Source organism: Melopsittacus undulatus, chromosome 2 (assembly GCF_012275295.1).
Source record: "Melopsittacus undulatus isolate bMelUnd1 chromosome 2, bMelUnd1.mat.Z, whole genome shotgun sequence".
Lineage (NCBI taxonomy): Eukaryota > Metazoa > Chordata > Aves > Psittaciformes > Psittaculidae > Melopsittacus > Melopsittacus undulatus.
The window spans coordinates 115,466,409-115,487,740 of record NC_047528.1 but is presented as its reverse complement, the minus strand read 5'-3'; the positions used below and the strand labels follow the sequence as shown (position 1 = coordinate 115,487,740).

The 21,332-nt window shown below is 40.3% G+C and overlaps 1 protein-coding gene across 1 annotated transcript in view; it reads left to right on the top strand.

The window, feature by feature from the left end:
- Nucleotides 1-360: 360 nt before the first annotated feature.
- CFAP91 (cilia and flagella associated protein 91) overlaps nt 361-21,332 on the top strand; it is a 30,716-nt gene continuing 9,744 nt past the window's right edge. The window contains exons 1-12 of the mRNA XM_005143030.4: nt 361-394; nt 1,100-1,167; nt 3,816-3,973; nt 6,506-6,589; nt 8,154-8,210; nt 9,127-9,308; nt 10,030-10,207; nt 10,543-10,700; nt 10,961-11,143; nt 11,239-11,381; nt 16,807-16,926; nt 20,287-20,358. Of these exons, the coding sequence (XP_005143087.4) occupies nt 361-394; nt 1,100-1,167; nt 3,816-3,973; nt 6,506-6,589; nt 8,154-8,210; nt 9,127-9,308; nt 10,030-10,207; nt 10,543-10,700; nt 10,961-11,143; nt 11,239-11,381; nt 16,807-16,926; nt 20,287-20,358 (1,437 nt within the window). The remainder of the gene's footprint in view (nt 395-1,099; nt 1,168-3,815; nt 3,974-6,505; nt 6,590-8,153; nt 8,211-9,126; nt 9,309-10,029; nt 10,208-10,542; nt 10,701-10,960; nt 11,144-11,238; nt 11,382-16,806; nt 16,927-20,286; nt 20,359-21,332) is intronic.

Below are 21,332 nucleotides of genomic sequence, written 5' to 3'. Positions count from 1 at the left end.
ACCAGTTCCACCTGCGAAGCCCAGGACCGGGGCTCTCCGCCGCTCCTCATCTGGAGAGCATGGACACCTGCTCCTCCACTGTCCACGCCTGCAGCAGCACAAGATGGAGGCCTCGGTGCCCAGCAGGGGACAGACAGCCCCTGGATCGGGGGAAGTGGGGCGAGAACACCCATGGGGCGAAGCCGTACCCGGAGAAAGCCCCATGAAGGGAGCGCCGGCGCTCACAGCCATAGCCCGGGTAGGCTGTGTGGCATCGGCCGGCGCCGCCCGCCGGTCGCCATGGGAACCGCAGCCGGAGGCGCCATGAGCCGCTCGGTGACCGGCGCTCTGCAGGCCCAGCGCCTTGGGGACGGCCGACAAATGGCTGCCGGTCGGACCCTCTCTTACCCCTACGGTACCGGGTCCGGGCCGGAGGGACAGCGGCTTCCCGGCCCCCCTGCCCTGTCTGCAGCCCCCGGGGAGGGGGGGGTCTGCGCAGGGAAGGAGGCCGCGTCCAGGGGAGCGGTGGTGGGAGGGTCGTGAGGCGGCCTGGTCCGCCAGAGCAGGCCCTTGTCCCTTCATGGGCCGTAGGATGAGGTGCGGGGTCAGAGCTGGCCCGGAGGTTGTCACTGCTGGGTCGGGAAAGAGGGTTTGGAACGGGAGGATGGAGCAGGGTAGAGCTGTACAGAGGGGAAGCCTTAGGGTTGGTAGCAATAACCACAGTACCAGAGGCGAGGGAGGCTTGGGACTATAAAACACCTGCGAGCTGGTACGAGTTCTTTGTACCTGGAGGGAAGCAGTGTTTACAGTGCATTTCCACTGCTCACCTGTGATTTGCTTGCTTCTGTGGTCATGTCTTCACTTTCTGTTTAAGTGATTCCAAAGAAACATTTTTCTTCAGTCATGTTCTACAGAACAGGTAGTATTTCAGCTCTGAGGCTTATTTGTATGATGGTGGAATTTCTTTGATACAGAGACATGTATTTCAGTTTTTTTCTTACCTAGTTTGTTTTATGACTGTCTTTTTTACAGACTTTTAAAGATGGTAGTAGGAGCCTTAACTGCTTCACACAGATTCCTCAAATATGTAACTAGTTCCATTTGTTCACTTATCTTTCAGACCCTCCATACACGCTGTCGAGTGAGAAGCATCATTCAAAGTCAAATGCCCTTGTTGGTGATAAAGTGGTAGGTGTTGGCCAAAGATAACTCACTTGTGCACTTGTTATTTCTGTGTACATGCACATACACATAGGTAGAAACTCTCTCAGTTCTAAGCTTAAAATACAAAGCAAAGGAAGCTGTTTTATCTAAAACAAGACTTAACACAGGGACTTTACCATGTCCCCTGGCTTAGGGTAGACTCTGCAGCAGCAGCCTGGAAATGCCAGTCCATGTCCTGAGTAATTTCCTAAATTGTGTCTCAGCATTAGCGTGACCAGGAGATCGAAGAAGGTGATCCTGCCCCTCTGCTCTGCTCTCATGAGACCCCACTTGCAGCACTGTGTGCACTTCTGGTGTCCTCAACATAAGAAGTACCTGGAGCTGTTGGAGCAAGTCCAAGAGAGGGCCATGAGGATGATCAGGGGCTGGAGCACCTCCCGTATGAAGACAGGCTGAGAACATTGGAGCTGCTCAGCCTGGAGAAGAGAAGCGGAGTGAAGACCTCAGGGCAGCTTCCATTGTCTGAAGGTGGCTACAAGGATGCTGGAGAGGGACTCATCATCAGGAACTGTAGTGATAGGACAAGGGGTGATGGGTTCAAACTGAAACAGAGAAGGTTCAGGTTAAGTATAAGGAAGAAGCTCTTTACTGTTAGGGTGGTGAGGCACTGACATGGGTTGCCCAGAGAAGTCTAAATGCTCCATTCCTGGCAGTGTTCAAGGCCAGGTTGCACAGAGCCTCGGGAGACCTGGTCTAGTGTCATGCCATAGTGACACATGGCAGGGAGCTGGAACTAGATGATCTTAAGGTCCTTTTCAACCCTGAACTATTTTATAATTACTGTGATTCTATGATTTATAATAGATTATCTCCAAATGCTGTTCACAGCAGCTGTTACTGAAGGTCTGAAAAAAGAACTGGACTGTTGTTAAAGCAGAGCTGTTAAAATGTGTTACTTCACATGGTGCCTCCTCACCTTGAATATACTTAAACTACAGCTCAAGTTAGCATACTTAGTTAAAGTGACCTAGGTAGCAACAGCTAGGTAGCCTGTAAAAAATCGCACACTCATCCTAATTCATGTTATCTTACTCACTAAGCCCTTAGTTAGTCCATTCTTTAGCTCCCTACTGCATTTGCTGCACTGCTATCAGTATTCACCCTAGCTAGTTTAAAACCAGTTAGGGCATGTGTCTGTGCGAGTTGCAGTCACACTGTTAGCACAGCAGTGACTGATGGCTGGACAGGCTGCATATAGGAAGAATGCCAAAGGCAAACAGAGTTGGTACAACTGCATAATGAATTGGATTTTAAACAGAGTCTTCTTGAAGCCGTGCACTTGACTGAGCCTGCAAGGCAAGATACTCTGAAACTCCATTGCTGTACAGTGAGGAGAAAATCCACGAGCAGCTTTCCAATAACAGAGTCAAAAAACATTTTTTAAGAATACTTCTGGATGTCTCTTACCCTATTATCTCAGTCTCTTTCCTACATCTACATGAAAAAAAACTAGTATGTTTGTTTGCCTCTCTATAGAAAGATACACATCTAGAGCTGGAAACATTACCTGTCATCACAGAGATCCTTGCAATAGTATGGCTGTGTTAGCAGTGAAGGCCAGACAAAGTGAGGTGCAATACTGTCACTAATGTTGTCATGTCCAAGGTGTGAAGTTGTGGATGGGTATGGTGACAGACTCTGACTTGCATGAAACATGGTTTAAGCATATGAATCAGCAAGGGCACAATGTTCAATTCAAAACAATGCAACTTTGAATTCCTAATGTATAGAATCACAAAATGAGTGGACAGAGTTTGGGATAATACTAGTTTGTAGGGTTTTCCAAAGTCCGGAGGTTGAATTCCCTTTAAAGAGAAATGAAACAAAAATGCAGTCTCATGCACAGCAAGCAGCTGGTCATAGTTGGGAGTCCAAATCTTCATCATCTGACATTCTGTTACACTCTGGTGAGTTAGTGTAGTTAGTTACTACTACCCTGTATGCATCCAGGTTAGCACCAGATGAAATAAAAGGCGTGATTCACAGTTCAAATCTGATTTCAGGCTTTAAAGAAGCTCAGTCCACTATAGCTACATCACTTCTATTTGAGTTATGGTTGCAAAGATTTATTTGTAATAACAAATCTGGAGACTTAAGGCATATCTACCCAGGGAAATAAGTGCTTAGAAGGAAGGGTGTGGATTTTAATGGGATCATTTTCATGTGCTAACTCCCATGCAGGTATTTTTAACACAGGCTAAAACTGTTCTGGTGTAAAATAATGAAAGTGGAATATGTTACTTCATTTCCAGAGCACACAAAATAGGAGGAAGCTACGTGGGGTAATGTGTTAGAAGTTCACATCACTACACATTCACAGTTACTGCACACTAACTTTTATGTAACGAGCCATTAGATCCTCAATTTTAAATGTAAGTTTAGCACTGGAAAATAGCCAGAAGACAGATCTGTGCATCTGCTGCTAGTCTGGTATGCTCCACATCTTGAGAAGTACCATCTAACCAGCTGACATCATTAACATATGTATGCCTCCTTTCCCATCTCAAATGTGTAGTTCTGTAAATCACAGCAAGCTGAAATTCTGATCTCTTCACTGCTGTTTGAAATCACTGAATCACTGCCACTCTTCTTTGTGTCCACACAAACATTAGGTAAAGGCACCAGTGCTCGGAAGTATGTTTAGAACCTTGATCCATTTCCCAAGCTATGGTGTGTGGTTGGAAGGCAAAGATCCAGCACCTTCATTTATTGACCAGAGATGGAAAGGGAGTGCTCAGCATCGCCTGGTGGCTCTTCAGCAGCTTGCTGTGTAAGTGTTCCATGGATGATTTCAAAAAAACATACAAACCCAACAAAACCCCATGCACACTGAAGTGGAGATGACTGCAATTTGTTCCTACTTACATTTCCCTTGAAATGAAGAGATTGCAGCTGTTGTGAAGTATGGTTGCCCATCTGTTTCTTACAGGGTGGATGTGGCACATTCCTTCATCCCTGTGTTATCCGCTTTGCAGCGGTTGCCGGGAAAGGGAAGAGAGTTATTTCAATCTTAAAAGATCAGATAAGTTATGAAGACTTCAATGATTCCTGTGTGTTACTTCAGTGGGAGCTGTTTCTTTTTAGTCCAGTGCAGGTTTTAACCAGTGCAGTTGCAGCTGGTTAGGTTACTTTTGCTGCTCATTCAAGGGTGTACGAGGCCTGACATGTAATGCCACCGCATGCCAGACAATAATCAAAGATGGTTTCAGAGTGGTACAGTACCTGGTTTTGTTCAGTTTTGAAAGCATATTCTTCTAATTTTCATAATAAAATAAGTTTTGAGCTTTTCCTTTTTAACTATTATTTTCAGCATTTCACATTGTCCCCACCAAATGAAAACCTCAGTGGCTTTTTCTATTTTGACTGTTATTCTGTAACAAGAACTAATTTGACACCTGCACTGCTTTAAAATTGATTTACATTTCAACAACATGTATTTGCAAAATGTCTTGTAATTAACAAAAAAAAGATAAATCCATCCCTTCTGTTTTAGCCTGCATGGATTGACAGTGTTGCTGATACAGAAGATAGCATATTTCCCAGCTGTCTTCTCAGTAGTTGCATTGCCTCTGCAAGGTTACCAGGAATAAATGCCCATTTATTTCAGCAAAGTCAGCAAATACATGTCAAGGACATGCAAGAGGCAGGATCTGTGGAATAAAAAGGGCTGTTTCACTGGGTTCCCATTGTGCCTATAACTATACCATAATAGGATGAACAGCTTATGCTAATAAAGTTAGATCATAAGAATAAGTGCCCACCTGTGCTGAATGAAACATAAACCCATCTGGATGGAGCAACAGCCTGATCTGTGAAGAGTCAGCTAGTGGAACTAGCCATCAGCTCCATTATCTCATTTGAATTACAAACACAACTTCACAATAACAGGTTGATTAGTGCTAAGCAAGTATCTCAGGTTGCTGCACTGCATCCCAAAACATTTTCCTCTCTTTTGTTACATGATAGGACTGAAAGCACTGGGAAGAGATGACTTTAAACTTACCTTGGCAGTAAATTGTATGTCATGGGAGGTTAATGAAGCATATCTCTGTAGGCTTTGCTGTAATAGGTGTCCATACAGTGGCTCCCGAAGTTCCACAGTGCATCTTGCAGGGCTTAGATGAGGTCTTTGAAGACAAGCGATCTCAGCATGGAATCCTCTTGTTTAATCCCAACTGTCAAGCAATGTTATGTATTGTTAATTATGCCTCCATAAATATATCTCTGTATTTAAAATTAGGCAATAGCAACCAGTTCCAGCACCCACAATCCTGAGGTCAGGTTTCTTAAAAGCTACCCATAAAATGGTCTTACAAAAAACATGACATTCAGGACTTGCCATATATATATATATATATATATATATATATATATATAACTCAAGAAAATTACTTATCTCGGAGGCATGGTATGGGCTTTTGGGTTTGGTTTGGTTTTAAAAAAGAACTTCAGTTTCTTGTCTTAACCATCTTGCAGGTTAAGAAGACAGGAAGACGAGTATAAAGTGATTCTGAAATCAAATAGGAGTCCTGATGCATAGCTTTCAAAGAACTCAATTCTACCCATTCTCTCACTAACTTAATAAGGTCTACCTCAATAAGGCCTACCTCAGAGTCTTCTAAAGCCTTAAAATAAATGGCTCCAAGATGTTCTAGGGGAAAATTTAAACAGTCTGCCTACTTTGAATTCAAAAATGGGGTAAAAAATGAAGAAAGACGGTTCTTGCAAAAGATACAGTTTTTGCAGCATAGGTTTTTGAAACATTCACATGGTCTTCCTTATTTTAGTCCTTTATTGGCGCATTCAAATTGAAATTGCTGATTCTAAAATATTTTACATTTGCTCAAAATCTCTTCAGCTATTTTTGCAAGGTAGAAAGTGACACTCTGCCCCTTTGTTCATTCTACTCCTTTACACAGATTTTCTGTTATGGAAAGGTTTTTATTCTTAAGGAAATGCACTTGCTCTCCCCACTCCCAACAAAAGTAGTTAACAAGGCCAAGCATTTACAGCTGGCAAATCCTCTTCATGACAAGCACATAGGAAGTTTTATTAAAGGCAGCAAATGACCATTTCTTGCTCATACATAATGAGCTGTATCTATATAAAGTGTCAAACTGATTTGTTACTTAAGTATGAAAAAGCAAAATATAACAATGTCTCATATTAGTGTATGAAAAAAACTATAATAATCTCAAAATATAATGAAGTATAAAGATAAGTAAAAAATAAAAAGGGCATAGTAAAAAGATCAGAACTGCTCTGAATGTACTTATGTGATATCCTGTACTTTGGCTTTTAGAGCTCCATCTTCTCTTCAGATACCTAAGATTGTGTATGAAGATCCTGAAGTTAGTGGAAGGAATCGCTACAAGTATTTTGCACGGTAAGGAATGACCTGATATGAAACAGAGCTCAGAAGCTTGCTTTTGTGCTGTTTAAAAAGCACCTAAATAAGTGCCAGAGCCTTATTTGTTTCAGTCCTTTGTGTCAGCTCTTTGATTGCTGCTATGGAAAATCTAAATAGTAACCAAATCTTTAATCATGAGATCATTTTAAATTCATGCTATGCCAGAATTCTCAGATAATGTTCAAGCAGAGCTGTTAATATGTGTTATTTCACATAATGCCTTCTCACCTTGGTATATACTTAAACTACAGGTCAAGGTAGCATACTTAGTTTAAAATGAGCTAGGTAGCAACAGCTAGGCAGCCTGTAAAGATTGCAGATCCATCCTGATTCTTCATACTAACTTCCTCACTAAGCCCTTAGCTAGTTAGCCTGTTCTTTAGCTCCCTGCTGCATTTGCTGCCCTGCTATCAGTATTCATTCTAGCTAGTTTAAAAACATCCAGGTTTTAAACTCAGATAATGAGTTACCATATAAGCAATTATACCAAGCATTCTGTACTTAATTATTTGTAGAAGGCTCTGGGCTGTAGATCCTCCTACACAAAGGAAGAAGATGCTCACAAAGCCCTTGCGGCTTTCCAGACACCTACAAAGGTGCCTTCTTAAGAAGGAACCTTTTGACTCCAAGTTTCTGCCAGGAACAGAAAGGCAGCAAAGGGAATCCATTATTAACTTTCCATCAATGTCCTCCATTGCAGAACTGCTCTGCTCCTTCCAGAGTGACACTGCAGATCACCAATGGACTCAAGATCTGAACCAACAGCTAGCATATAAACATTGTTAACTTAGTCACATATTCTTTGAATCACATTCACTGTTATAGACAGCACCTATCGGCAATAGGTCCACTTTAAATATAAAATTGCCAAGCTTAATAAACTAAAGTTCTTTATAGATCCTTTAACAACAGCAACAGAAGGGCGAAGATGATGTTACCTTCTGCAATTTGAAATTAAAGTCTCTCAAAGGCTAAGGGAAAATGATAGTGAACTGCAATACGCAAACTATAAGAATACCTAAGAAGGAATTATTAATATGTCATTGAGCCCATATTACTTTCAAGATAATTCAGAAAATACTGCAAAAAAAAAAGAAACAATAAAATCAGGTAAATTCAGCCCAGCTTACCTTAGCAGCTGACTGTAGGAATTCATTTCAGGGCTTAATTCAAGAATTATAAGGAAAAAAGCCCCAAAAACTCAGAGTGAAAAAAAGTAAACTAATCAGTGAAACATACACAAAATGTTGTGAACACACTCAAACCTAACCTCTTTTAATTGTTGTCTTGTTTTGCAATTCCACTTTCTGCTTTGATAGAAGAACACACAGATGTACTGGTGAAACTTTCTCTGTTACTCCTTAGCTGTGAAAGATTTACTTAATATTAAGGCACAATTCATAAACATGCAACTACAGAACCTGAGATATGGAAAAATCAGTGTAACTCCATTGAAATTTGTGGACTGCAGTTTTTCTAAACCTTAATGATCTTTTATGCTTATGGTTGTTGTCTTACATTTGCATTCTCTCTCTTTCAGACCTCTCATCACTTCTCATAAACTGCTTCCACTAAATATTACTTATTCAATGGCACAGTAAGTACTGAGTTCTGGAACATTGCTGTTGTAATGGGTCACATCTCACCAGAAAAAGACTGATGAACTTAGTTAGCTAATTTTCTTCATAATCCAATTAGCCAATATTTTTCATAATCAACCAACAGGGAAAACTTGTTAAAGAGGTAAGAATTTGTTCACCATTGAGAATTCCTGGTGAAACAGGTGACTGACTGTATCAGAATTTGCTTGCAATACATGAGTAGTACTTTGTGTAAAGGTAAAGGGCATGTGCCTCAAGTGTGTTATGATTATGTGGCCTGAAACAGAAAGCCAGGTGTGTGTGAGTACTAGTAGAGATACCAATGCAAGGAAGATTCTTCCCTACATCAATATTGTTGGAAAATCTTTTGATACTTTATTAAACTCTCTGTGATAGTTGCAATACTGTTCAGTGATGTAGAGCATCCATGAAGGAGTCCAATGATGTTTTCAGTGGGGATCAAATTTTGAGGAGACATAAGAAGACTCATTTCCTAGTGGAGTCATGGACATAGCACATGCGTAGATCAAAATTGAATTTTTGTTCTGGAATTGTTGGAAAGAGGATTATGTAAGCTAAATTGAAGCAGTCCTACTTCTTCTAGCACTCAACCATTAGTTACTTCTTGTGTCCATTAAAAACAATGCTTTAGAATGCATATGTGGGGAAGACTTGCATGCAATGACTTTTGAGAGCTGAAACAATATTTCTGGATTGTTTACATAAGGAGGGAGGTTACAGAGACTCAGTGTAGCCTCAGTCTGCTTTTACTAAAGACAATGGAGTTAACATCAATGGGAGCACAAACACGTTTGGATATCCTACCTTTGACTTTAGTGTTTCTGTTTTGTTTTGTTGTTGTTTTTTTAAATGAATGTGACTAATGTTCTTCCATCTTGCATCTCTTTTTAGGACAGAGTCCTACGTTTGTTCACTTATAGGACACAGCAAGGTCTTTACTCCCAGTTTACGAACTTTGGGCACACAGACAGATTACAGAGATGGTGAAGCCCAGACAGATCCCTATACCCCGGAATATGTAGTTCCTAGTGGCTCAGTCCCTGAACTTCTGACACTTGCTACACTCACTTGGGGTGAGTTGTGAAACTGAGATTAATTATAACAATCATATCACCTCTTTAGCAGGAGGATCTTTGTTTTTTCAATGTCAGGTTTCAAGTCTTTTGCCAGCTTTGACAGGCCTTTGTTGTCTTCTCTTGGGGCACATTATTTTATCTACTTTTTAAATAGGTATGGTATTTTCCTACCTAATAGCTTGTTCTGGGGTACTTCATAAAGAGTTTTGATATCACTCAATATAAAAAGTTTATATGTTTTACAGATACAAACTGGGAGCATTTTTTCCATTCACCTACCATTCTTCAGCTGTTCTGAGTTAAACATCAGTAGACATCAGTAAAAAACAGTATGAACACTGTTGCCCCAGAATATACCTGTGATCCTCATCTCCTCCCACTGTCCCACCTCTGATAATGATGGACACTGGACATGCCAAATAAAGTGCTCATTCTCAGAAAGTGCCTTCTTGGAAAAGCTTTTCCTCCTTTGCTGCCTGCAGTAGAGGAATGAAGTGCTAGTGTTAATGTCAGCTAAGCTACAGCAAATGCAGGTCCTACCATTCCTCATGCTGTCAAATTTTACTGACCTTAGAAGTATTTACTTCAGGCTGTGGACAGTTCCTTTTGTGTTTAACATGCGAGCTTGTGCCCATCCAGCCCTCTAATACTTTTTGTTGGTGGTTATTTGCTGGATTCACCATTCTCCTAAGGAGCTACTGTTTCTTGTCCCTGTAAGGACGGGGTCTACCAGCAGGACTAGCTGAAGTGGAGATGATTGAACGCGCTCGGGAAAAACGTGCTTGGGAAGCAACTCTTCCAGCCATGGACAGTGCCTCAAATGTCGAGAAGAGGAGGAAAATGATGGAGAATATGGAGAGGAAGGAATGGGCCTTTAGAGAACAGGAAATAGAAAAGTAGGAATCAAAGTTTATTCTTTATTTCTTGGAATTATTGGCCAAATAGAAAAGGAACAAGAAGGTCTAGGGGATTGGCTGAAGGGTGCAAGTCTTTAATTTCTGTGCAAAAATCCCCTGAGTTTGGAAAGTGACATTTTTGTTAGATTTAATATAAGACACCACTACCACAGTACTTTTCACCAGTACTAAACTCACTGATTAAAATGAAAGATTAAATAGAAGATATACAATATGAACTACATGTAAATTGGTTGGTGTGTAGTATCTGATGATGACAGCATTGCACAGAACACTGTGGAGTACAGTAGGTCATACCTGGCCTTTCCTTGCAGGTTGCAGAAGGTTCGACTGGAAGTCTTAAAGAAGCTGCTTTGGAGGCAAGAGGAGAATCAGAATGAGCTGGTTGCCAAGCGCTTGTATGCCCACTGGCAAAATAATCAGAAGGCTAAAGAAAAGAAAATGAAAAAGATTCAGAGTGACACTGCATTGAGTAAGTTTGAAAGATTGGAGAGAGCAGAATGAGACTTTGTTTTCAGACAAGGCATTTCTATTTTCACAAGGTTGCAGTACTTATTCGAGATGAAAAAGGTTACATCCACAATATAGATATTCATGGCCAGCATTTGTTCTGGTCAAACAGATTATATTTTTTTATATTAACTAGAAAAAGCTCTTGTGAATTTCCAAAGATATGGCTGGTTTAGAATGATTTGTATGAAGAACCTTTTCACATTCATATTACTTTTCCAGTGCTCCGGAAACTGATAGCTAAGAGGAAGAATGTGATGGGGAAGCTGGAGAGACGAGATATCATCAAAGAGTATACTGACTTTGCATCACAACCATATGCTCCTTTGTCTAGAATTGGTTATTTTCCAGACAACCATTCTGAACGTTACGTGGTAAAAAACTTCTATCTTAACACCTTTGCAGGTAAGGCATTTTGTGACATACTTACTTAAAATATGAACAAACCTCAGATTCTCTCCCCACCACTCCATTATTTAATCACTGTTTGTATTTCTTAGGACTGTGTGAATTGGAAGCATCTCTCCCAGATTCTGTCACCCAGGTCAAGATTAAAGCTCCAAAACCTAAGCAAACTATCACTAAGACTGGATATGTTAAAAGAGCAGCAAGGCTAGAAGTGGCACTGGAACAAGTTCACCAGGTATAGAGCTGCATCCAGCAGCATGTCAGTTCCTGTTAGATTTGAACCGCTCAAAAATGCAACTAGGAAGACACGTGTAAGATTTCTCCCCATTTCCTCTGCTACATTCATACTGTTTGTAAGACAACTTCAAGGACTGAGTGGATCAAACATTCAGACTGTTGTAGGTATGACCAGTACTGCTGTGCAACTCAGTCAGTCCACTCTGTACTGCTGCTCCAGCCCTATAGAAAACAAGTGTTACTGCTTCTGTCTTCCTACAGATCAGTTGTTTGTATCAGAACATATTATGTCAGTTGGAAATTCTCTCTTGCCATTTGCTCATTCTCATTTCATCCCTCCCTTTTGTAATGCACAGAAGAGAAGCCTATGGGTTACACTGTCAAAGTGCTAATAATTAAACAAACCAAATGTGGATTCATAATCTAAAAATTCTGTCCTTTTTAAAAAAATGCACATTTTTAAGTACATATTGTAAAAACACCTGCAGCAAAACAAGATTAAAATGACCCCACTCATAAAACTGGATGAGAACGGTGGATGCACAGCACTGCCGTTCCCTAACAACAGCTTCTGATTTCCAAACATGCTAATAGGTTTTTTGCATCTTAATTTGTCATAACTGTTCATGCAGATGAGGTGTCCATATATGCAATTAACCACTGGGGAAAGAAGTGCCTCATTTGCATCTACAATCACAATACTTGTAAATTACGTGTACTTTTAAGTATGCTTCTTGTGATGCTTTTGAGGGCTACCTTTGTTTTAAATATCGGGCATATTCTTGGCTGGCTGCCGTATCTCTGAAAAATACTGAATTTCATTCGTAAAGCTTGGCAACTTCTGCTTCATTTAGTGAAGAAATATTTCATGATTGGGAATTATATGTATAGCTTTCTTGCTTTAGTGTAATTAATAATACTCTCGATGGTGACAGTTACTTTCTACTAACAAATTTGAAATTGAAATCTTGTTCCAAAAGTTCAATCATATTACCTCCAATTGAAATTCCACTGGATCTTGCTGGAGATTGCCTCTGATCATGGTTCACAAAGAAAAATATTAAGATCTTGAGTACTACAGGAGTTGTGGAAGATCTAAGGACATTAATTCACAACAGATTTAGAACAGAAGACACAGTAGTATTGAAAGGGTTTGAGTTTGGCTGATTCTTGCTTAAAATTCCAGTAGTGACTAGGTATAATCTGGATCATAACACAGTTCCCATAGGCAGTGAAATGTTAGCCCAAACTTATAGAGCTGAATTCTGTTTGTTCAAAATGCAGCAATTGTATTCTGTTTGTTCAAAATACTTCTTGAGGTTCGAAAGTATGCCCTAATGCTGGCTGCTTACACAGTAATGTCTCTTCAAAGTAAAACTGATGACCAAGGGGGGATAAAATGCAGACCAAAAGCAGACAATTGTGCGTATTTTCTTTTCTCAATCAATGTAGATCACTTGTTCTACATTGGTTCTACCAGCTGAGGGGCTAACATAACTAATACTCATTTCCTCACCATAAAAAGGCAAAATGTATATTTTTTTAAAATCATAAAGCATCTTCTTTGTAGGAAAAGATGATAAATCCACTATGAAAATCTACCCGCTGCTTTTAGATAATACAGAAGTAGGCACCAGACTAGTTGGTCCAGACAAGAAGAAAGTACTGACACTGAAACACTCAGACTGCCTCAGCCACTGTTAGGTTTAATCAAACTTTTCTGTTCAGAGCCATATGAAATCACTGCCCTAATTAGCACTTGAGCTCTGTGGTGCTGTCACTGGTCACTTCTCCCATCTGTCTTTTGCATCTTAAGTTTGGTGGCTATAGCATGTTCTGGCTTAGCAGGGCCTCTCTGACAGGTCCACCTCATTAGGTACTGGAGCTGTTAAGAACAGGGCAGTAAAAGGTGCAGAGTACTTGAGCTAACAGAATTTAGCAGAATCCTCCTGGAGAGGACAGCTGTCTGACAGCTTGGCATAAGCAGTCCCAATTGTGCCAACAACCTCCATCAAACACAGCGTGAAGGAGGTTTAAGCCACACACTTAGGGATCATCTTAGAAGAGCAGTGTTTTCTTGCATTATTTCTATAGCTGAGCAGCTAGACAAGTTTTCTCTACAATAAGGTTTAGAAGCAGACTTCTTGAGGACCATCCTGAAAACTTTTGCATTATTATGTACACTCAGAATTCAGAATTCTCTAGTTCTCTGAAACAAGAGAACATGGCAGAAACAGGAGTGACCCAGGCTTCACTGTAAAAGCAACCATCTGTATCTTAAGCCAGATCTATAAAAGGACAAGGAAAGCTAGTTGCTAGCCAGCACAGATGACAGTGCTTTAAGGAATGTGAGCCATTACATAGAGAGCCTTCTGTGAAAATCCAAGGTATTGTGGAGATAGAATACTGATATAACTAATATAGTATTACTATAGTAATAGGAAAGCAATGCAACTAGGTAACTGAATACGCCAAGGAACAGAGGAGGTGCTAGAAGTCCCGGTGCAAAACAATATGTGATTTCAGGCAGACCCTCTATGCTCTGGTGTCTCAAGAGGGGTAAAGAGTCAGGTAGTTTTGAAGTGCTGGATCAAGATGATGTCAGAACAAAGAACCTCTCACCTCAACATTAAGTGCAACTCTCATCACATCTGTTTTCCTTTATCTGGTTGCTGGAAGGAGGTGGAGAAGTAGGGGGAGGGACAAGAATGTCTCTGGAGAAAATCTCTGCCAACTTCAAAGCATAGGGAAACCTGTTCAAGCAGTTATTTCATCAAGACCAGATCTCCATACAGTGTTAGCTGGCTTATGCGCAGACAAAGCTCTAAGAGCTATTATATCAGTCTTGATCATCTGAGATGCAGCAGCCATGCTGCATTGCAAAGTCAGTAGTCAGTCTGTCCTTGATGATTTCACTGTCTTCTTTCATGGGCAAAAAGGAAGAAAGAAAAACTTGACTATATACTCTGTGCTGTACATGAAAATAAAATGTGGCCAGTGTCTTGTGAAGAGGATCAGAAAGAAGATAAGGAATCTAAAGGATGATTTCTTTGAACAGAGAGGAGTTTCTCAAGCCATTATCCTGTCAAGAGTTCTGCTTCTATCAGAAGCTAGCAAAGAAACTAAGGTGTATGGCCAAAACCATGGGTGCCATTTGTTCTTCACTGCACTTGCCAGGAAGAGGTGAATTGGGTGGTCCTTCACTGTCCAATCCAACCAGACTATACCATGACTCTGAACCTACTACCTGAAAAAAACCAGTGTAGTCTATCTCAGAAAAATTAGTGTGTGATATATAGGCAGTAACATTTGAAATATCTTGTTCAGAAATTTGGCACTTTTTAAAGCAAGTATTTTACAGATTCTTGAGCCCTGGCCTCCCCATGTTGGAAAATGGAAACTTGTTAAGTTAGGCAGAACCAGTTCATGCAAACTCCCTTTTCTTTTTCTTTTCCTACATTTTAAAGCCTCAGATTAGAGAAAGCAAATGGTGAGCTTTTTTGACTTAGTAAAGATAGCAAAGCAGGCAGTAGACTATGCTGACATGAAAACATAAAACCACTTCTAGGAACTGCAATATTTCTCAAATCTACATTAATAAGTACTCCCTCTTGTCAGAAGTGCTCATAGATTTTTCTGACTTTAAAAGTTGTTATTCTGGTTGTATTTTGTTGTTCTGGTTAGCAAGAAATATTTTGGGAGGCTAAGGTTTTACTAGGAAAATACTTATGAATGCAACATTGTGATAACAAACATAGGAGCCATTGTTTTCAGAACCACAATTACAGCAGCTTTTTGCTTTCAATTTCCACCCCCATCATGCAGAACACCTTATAAATCATAGCAAGCACTGTTATAATCTTCATGCCAGAGAGCTCCAATGTCATCAAATACAAGAAACAGTTCAGAAAAATCTCACAGCATTTTTGAGCTATAACCGTTTCACATGGCTTATAAGCAGTTTATAGGTCTTGATTCGTGCATTATTAACATGGTCCATTTCAGAAGTTTTCAGTAATAAAGCATTTTATCCCCTCCACCTAGAAATCTCTCTCCCTTTCTGGAGCAATTAATGATCCTGGCTTGAAAGGTCAGATCCAGTGTGCAAGAGGAGTCCTGTACAAATGACCACTGGAGTTTCAAAGCTTCATTAATTTCACTAAATTCTTTGCAAGTGTCATTGATTTCCTTTTACTGGAGAGAGAAATTCAGCATGGGATTGTCTTCTTAAGATTTTCTTTGGTTTCCATCTCTAGTGAAACACTGTATTTGAACATTTGAAAGAGAGCAATAAAAGGGAGCATTTTTCCTTGCTGGAATTTATTTGTTCTTTCAGTAGTAAAGACTATAGATCCAACCCATATAGTAGTAGGATTATAATTTTGAAGGAGCTTTAAATGTACATACTCTATTCGCTTTCCTTTATCAGTGGATGTGTGATGTCCTACAGCAGGCAAGTGTTGCCATGCAGTTCGAAATGATTATCTCAATCTCTTGTTCTAAGCACTCTCTGATGGGAAGTTGATGGGACTTTGGCTCTCTAAACAGGTTGGAAATGTCTTGAAAGAGCTGAGGCTGTGGTGGCATTTCCACTCCTAGCCTGCTTTGGCTGAGAAGGTTTGGCCTCTGCCACTAAATAGCTGCAAGCAAGATAAACCCCACTGTTAGTAAGCTTGTGGAGTTTCTTAGGAGAAGGAAGTTCTCAGACAAGTTAGTTTCCTGTTCACCCTTAGTCCAGTCATACAGCTGCTGTGGGTGCCTCTGGGCTGCTAGGCTGTTGTAGATGAGCATTTCTAGCCCACAGTAATAAGTATTATACCTATAGTTAGAGGCAAAGAGTGACAACCATCTTGTAGAGCCATGTAAACTGTAATTAATTTGTGATATTCCTACCCATTTTTCATGTTCTGAAGGCATCTTTGTTGTTTTTGTCATTGCATAAGGAAAGTAACACAACTGCTTCTGCTTGCATACAGGTCAGTGTTTAATTGGTTCAATAAGATTCCTATTTTAAAATGAGAAAAATTATGCTTTTATTTAAAAATTACTTAAGAATTTACTTAAGAATGTATTAGACTAGACATTAAGTTCATACCAAATTTAGATTAATTTTAGGTGACTCACCCAATGAAATTGCTGATGACTTACTTGGAAATACAGTAAAATAATTCTTGCTTCCTTCTTACATATGATTTTGAAGTTCCCATCGGTATCTTCTGACCATACAATACCCTCAGCTACTGACCATACTTGGTTTTTCAAGGGGTGTGCAATAAGAAATAGAAGCCACAAGCCTGCAAAGTGCAAAACACTTTTAGCTCCCTTGTAGTCAGCGTGATTTGCAACAGTCAGCATCTAGAGGACTGGCCTTATTGTGGTGTGCTATCTAGCCCAGTTCTGGTTACATCAGATGTCTATTCCAGGCACTACTGGAGAAGAAGAAGGAAGTCAAGGAGCCGAAGAAAAAGCCCCACTCTTTACTTCAAAAAGTAGAAAAGCCTGTCCCTCAGCCACCCACTCCAATCCTGGAAAAGCCATCAGTTGTAAGTGGCTGGTTTTAGCACTTTTTTTTCCCATTGATCCCTGATTGTTTCCTATGTAGTTGTTAAAGGAATGCAAGACAGGGAAAGAAGGAAGCTTCATCTTTTTTGCGTATATTAATGTTAGAAATAGCCATCACTATTTCTCAAAACACTCTTAGTCTCTCTTTATTCTATAAAGATAATAGCAGCTGAAGAATTGAAAATCTTTTACAATAGCTGTGTATTAAGGCCAAATCCTTAATAGACTTCATTTTATAAAGACATAAATTAATAGGTGTTATTTCCTTGTTCTAGGGGAACAAAAAGGCAGAGGATGATGATATTGATAGTGATAATGATGATTATTATTATTACTACTACTCAGTGTATTCCAACCTTCTGATCTGACAATACCATCATACTCCAGCACAGCAATTAAGTTGAGTCCCACTGAAGTCAGTGAAACTTTGGGTGCTTAGCACTGAGCATGCACTTTGTTAATTTGCAGGATGCAGTCTTTGATGAGCCTGCTGCAGTTCACAAAAAAGGATTCTTCTACAGAGACTGAAATAGCAGTAATGATGTGTCATGGGGGATGTGATATGCTGTAGGAAAAAAACAGCTTTTTAAGGGAGCTGCAACTTCTTTTCCTTTCTTAAAGTAACATACTTAAGAGGTGGCTGCCCCAGTGGATTGCCTTGTCTGGTTATTAACACCATTTTCATGATGTAGTAAGAATCAGACACAGTTACCATTTAAACTTGTGAATTTAAGAGAATCACACAACCATGAAAGTGAGAAAGAGAATGTCTTATTAGATCATCCATGCTGTCTTGCTTTGTGCAGTATGGTGTCCTATGTTTTAGACAGTCTATTTTAAGATGACTGAAACAGGGATACCTCCTTGGGAAGAGCTCTCCACAGCTTTACTACCTCCTAGGTATTAAATATTGTATTGCAGTGCTAGATTTACACTGTTCAGATTTAGCAGTTTAGCAGCTTTTTGAGTACTTCCAGGTAGCATGAAAAGAAATCAGAAAGGTTTATCCTCCAGTTGTAGTAATTCTTGAGCGTGTTTACAGATTAGGGGTTATTTAAGTACACATTATAAGAGTGTTTGTTCCAGTACAATGGAATTCTACCTAAATGAGTTCTGTCAACATTTATTTTATCTTCAAGTGTTTTATGTGTGAACACATCAAGAGTAGTGCTCTCCAGTGAAGCTCCATCTGTAAAATCAGGCCACTTCAGCCACTGAAGAGCAGCACTAACATCTCCTGCCTTGCAGAATCCAAGTAGGGTTTCTCCTGCTAGCTGGCTGCAAGGAGCACTGAAAGCAAAGCTCTCCTCTGTTAATGTTTTTCTTTCTGCCATACACACATAAGTACCAACTGTTAAGTACAGCAGGCTCTTCCCACTGGAGTTGAGGATCTTGAAAGGAAAGTGTGCCAGGTGACGTGGGCCACAAAGGGCGTAAAAGAAAGTGGAGATAATGAAGGCACTACTGCAGGCCTCTTCAGCTCCTTTCCCCCAGTCATTTCTTATGCACTTACTAGCCACAACAAGCTCACAGGAGTGCCTCTGGGTTCCTTCAGTGCTTTATCACTTTCTCCCAGCCCCCTCTAGTTTTCAGCCTGCTCCTAGAGCCTTCTGTATCCTTAATTCACCCTTTTTTTTAGTATTCTTTTTATTTTTTCCCTGCAGGGTGTGATAGGCTTTCCATCTCCCCTCCCTCTCTCCTGCTGGTCTGTAGCAAGCAGATGGGCAGATGGAGAAGCTGATGATTGCCCTTGCTAAGGCATTATTTGCAGCACTGAACAACAGAAGTACAGAAATATGCATCTCACAAAAACTAGAACCAAATCTTAGTTTAAATCAAACCAAGCAGTTTGGCTTACCTGTCCAGCATATTGCTATCTCCATATCCAAAGCTTTGTCCTGAAGGGATTTCACACTGGAGCCAGGTGATGCGGTACTGTTTAGCTCTCTAACTGGACTGGAAATTATCCTTTCTTTCCAGTGAAAAAGAGCATACCAAACTGTATGGTAGTCCATGGGCCAGTTCTGTTTTGCTCCTCCTGGGTGGTGATGGGAAAGGCAGGAGAACTTAATCTTCAACACCTAAGAAAAAACAGATACTGAGATTCAAGCCCACAGCACTTCTCTCATCCCACGCTCTTCCCTGTTTTTCTGACACTTCTAAAATACCAAATTTCAATGCAGACCTCATATGCTCTTTATTAAAAAAACTTCCTTGCAATTTTTAGATCTCTTTTTCTCTTTCTTAGGCACCCAATGGGCTTTTTCTTTCTGCTACTGTCAACTCCAGACTAGAAGACCCCTCAGCAACAAAAAGTGTTGTCAACTACACCTCCTCTATTTAAAATAAGCTTGCTCCTTCCTTCCATCTCCTTCCTTTTTTTTTTCCTTCCTTCCTTCCTTTTCTTTCCTTTCCTTTCCCTTCTTTCCTTTTCCTTCCTTCCTTCTTTCTGTTCCCTTTTCCACTATGCTTTGTCATTTTTCCAAGTTGGTACCAGGGGAAGTTCAGGTTAGATATAAGAAGTTCTTTACTGTGAGGGTGCTGAGGCACTGGCACAGATTGCCCAGGGAAGTTGTGAATGCTCCATCCCTGGCAGTGTTCAAGGCCAGATTGGACAGAGCCTTTGGGTGATATGGTCTAGTGTGAGGTGTCCCTGCTTATGGCAGGGGGTCGGAACTAGATGATCTTAAGGTCCTTCCCAGTGCTAACCATTCTATGATTCTATGATCAGTCACACAATGCTAGATTAATAAAGCTCTTAGAGACAAATCACAATATAATGTAGTTAATTTTACTTCTAAACTATCACTTTCTGAGTCTTACATTAACTGAGTTACTCTGATAAATGTCACCACTAAAATAAATATATAAAAAAAAAATTCATATGTTCCCTTTTAATTTTATCCCTTTATTTATGGTTAACAAATCTCTTCAATAATAATTCTGTACCCTTAGTATCTTGACCTGTTAAATTAAAGTAGCTGATGCTCATTTTGCAAACTCAGATTCAGTCAAGTTACAAATAGTGCTTGTAATGCATATGGTAATTTTCTCCATCAGCATCTCCTGATCATTAGTTACTCATCTCTAAAGACCCCCTAAAATCTCAAATTGAATCTAATTATACAGCCTTTATTCCCCATCTCTTGTAAAACATGGAAGTATGTATTATTCTGAGTCACTTTCCTTTCCCTAGAAATTAGAAGATTGGTGTTCAGAAACAACTGAGAAAAAGGTGGATATGTTAGACTTTCTGGTAGTCAGATGGATAATCTATAGAAATCTCAGTCTGCAAAGACATAATCAATTACTGTGTGGATATATCTGTTGTGTTTTGGCAGGTGGAAGAGGAAACAGAACTGGCAGTGATCTGTCTGCAGCAGTTGCTCCGAGGCAGGGCTATTCAGAACATGGTATTCTATGTCTCTTTGTTTATGTGTCCCTTCAGAGTGATGGAGGGAATGATTGAAAGCATGTTTGCAATCTTTCTTCCACAGCATTAATCAAGGGTAATGAGGCTTCTACAGCATATCCTCCTGTATGTTGTCTGGAGTCCCTTAAGGCTGAAGTCTTTGGTCTCCAGCCCAAATTTCTTACAGGGACTTCTAGGTTCCTCCTCATGTCTGTGAGTGTCTCCCAGTTCCTGCCATTCCATACACTCAGCTCTTTAATTAGGTGCTTCATAGCCGAATTATTCAAATGGAAAATTCTAGACTAGATCTGGGCCGTGAGTACATTTTGCCTTGGTTATGCCAAGATCCCAGGCATAGGAAACCTCCCACGTCCCAGCAGGGCAGTTCGTATTTCATACCATCTTTCCACTTCCCTGTGATGGTGAGCTGAACCTTAGATGAGGAGCAATTGAAGCATACCACCATGATCTCCAGCAAATGCAGGACCTGTCATTCTGCTTTCAGTGGAGCAGAAGGGGGTCTAGGTAAAAGTTAATTGAGTAGCCATGCTTCATGGGCTTCATGTTAAGCAACTCTATAACTTTTGATCAGATCAGTCCAGAATGTTTGTACTCATGCCTGCTGAGAATATAACTGATACCCTCTCTTGCACTAAGTATTTAATGTTTGTGAAGTGTTTCCATGTGGGACCCTGACCCTGAGCTTTAGCAAACAATGCAATACTGTGAAAGTGGCTTGAGGTGGAATAAGGACTTCCCAAGTCTTCTCCAGTTCTGTGGTGATGTGTAAGAAATACGTTTGATGCCATTGCAGGACTGTTGTTTTCACATCATGAAACATCCCAGCATTTTAGGAATCTCCTTCCAGCTACTACTGGATCAGAAATACGTGACTTGAAAAGTTATGTCAGCAGGGTTGAGTGATCCCTTTGTTGCTGTTGGAAGTCCTATTGGAAGAGAGTGGGAATGACAGTA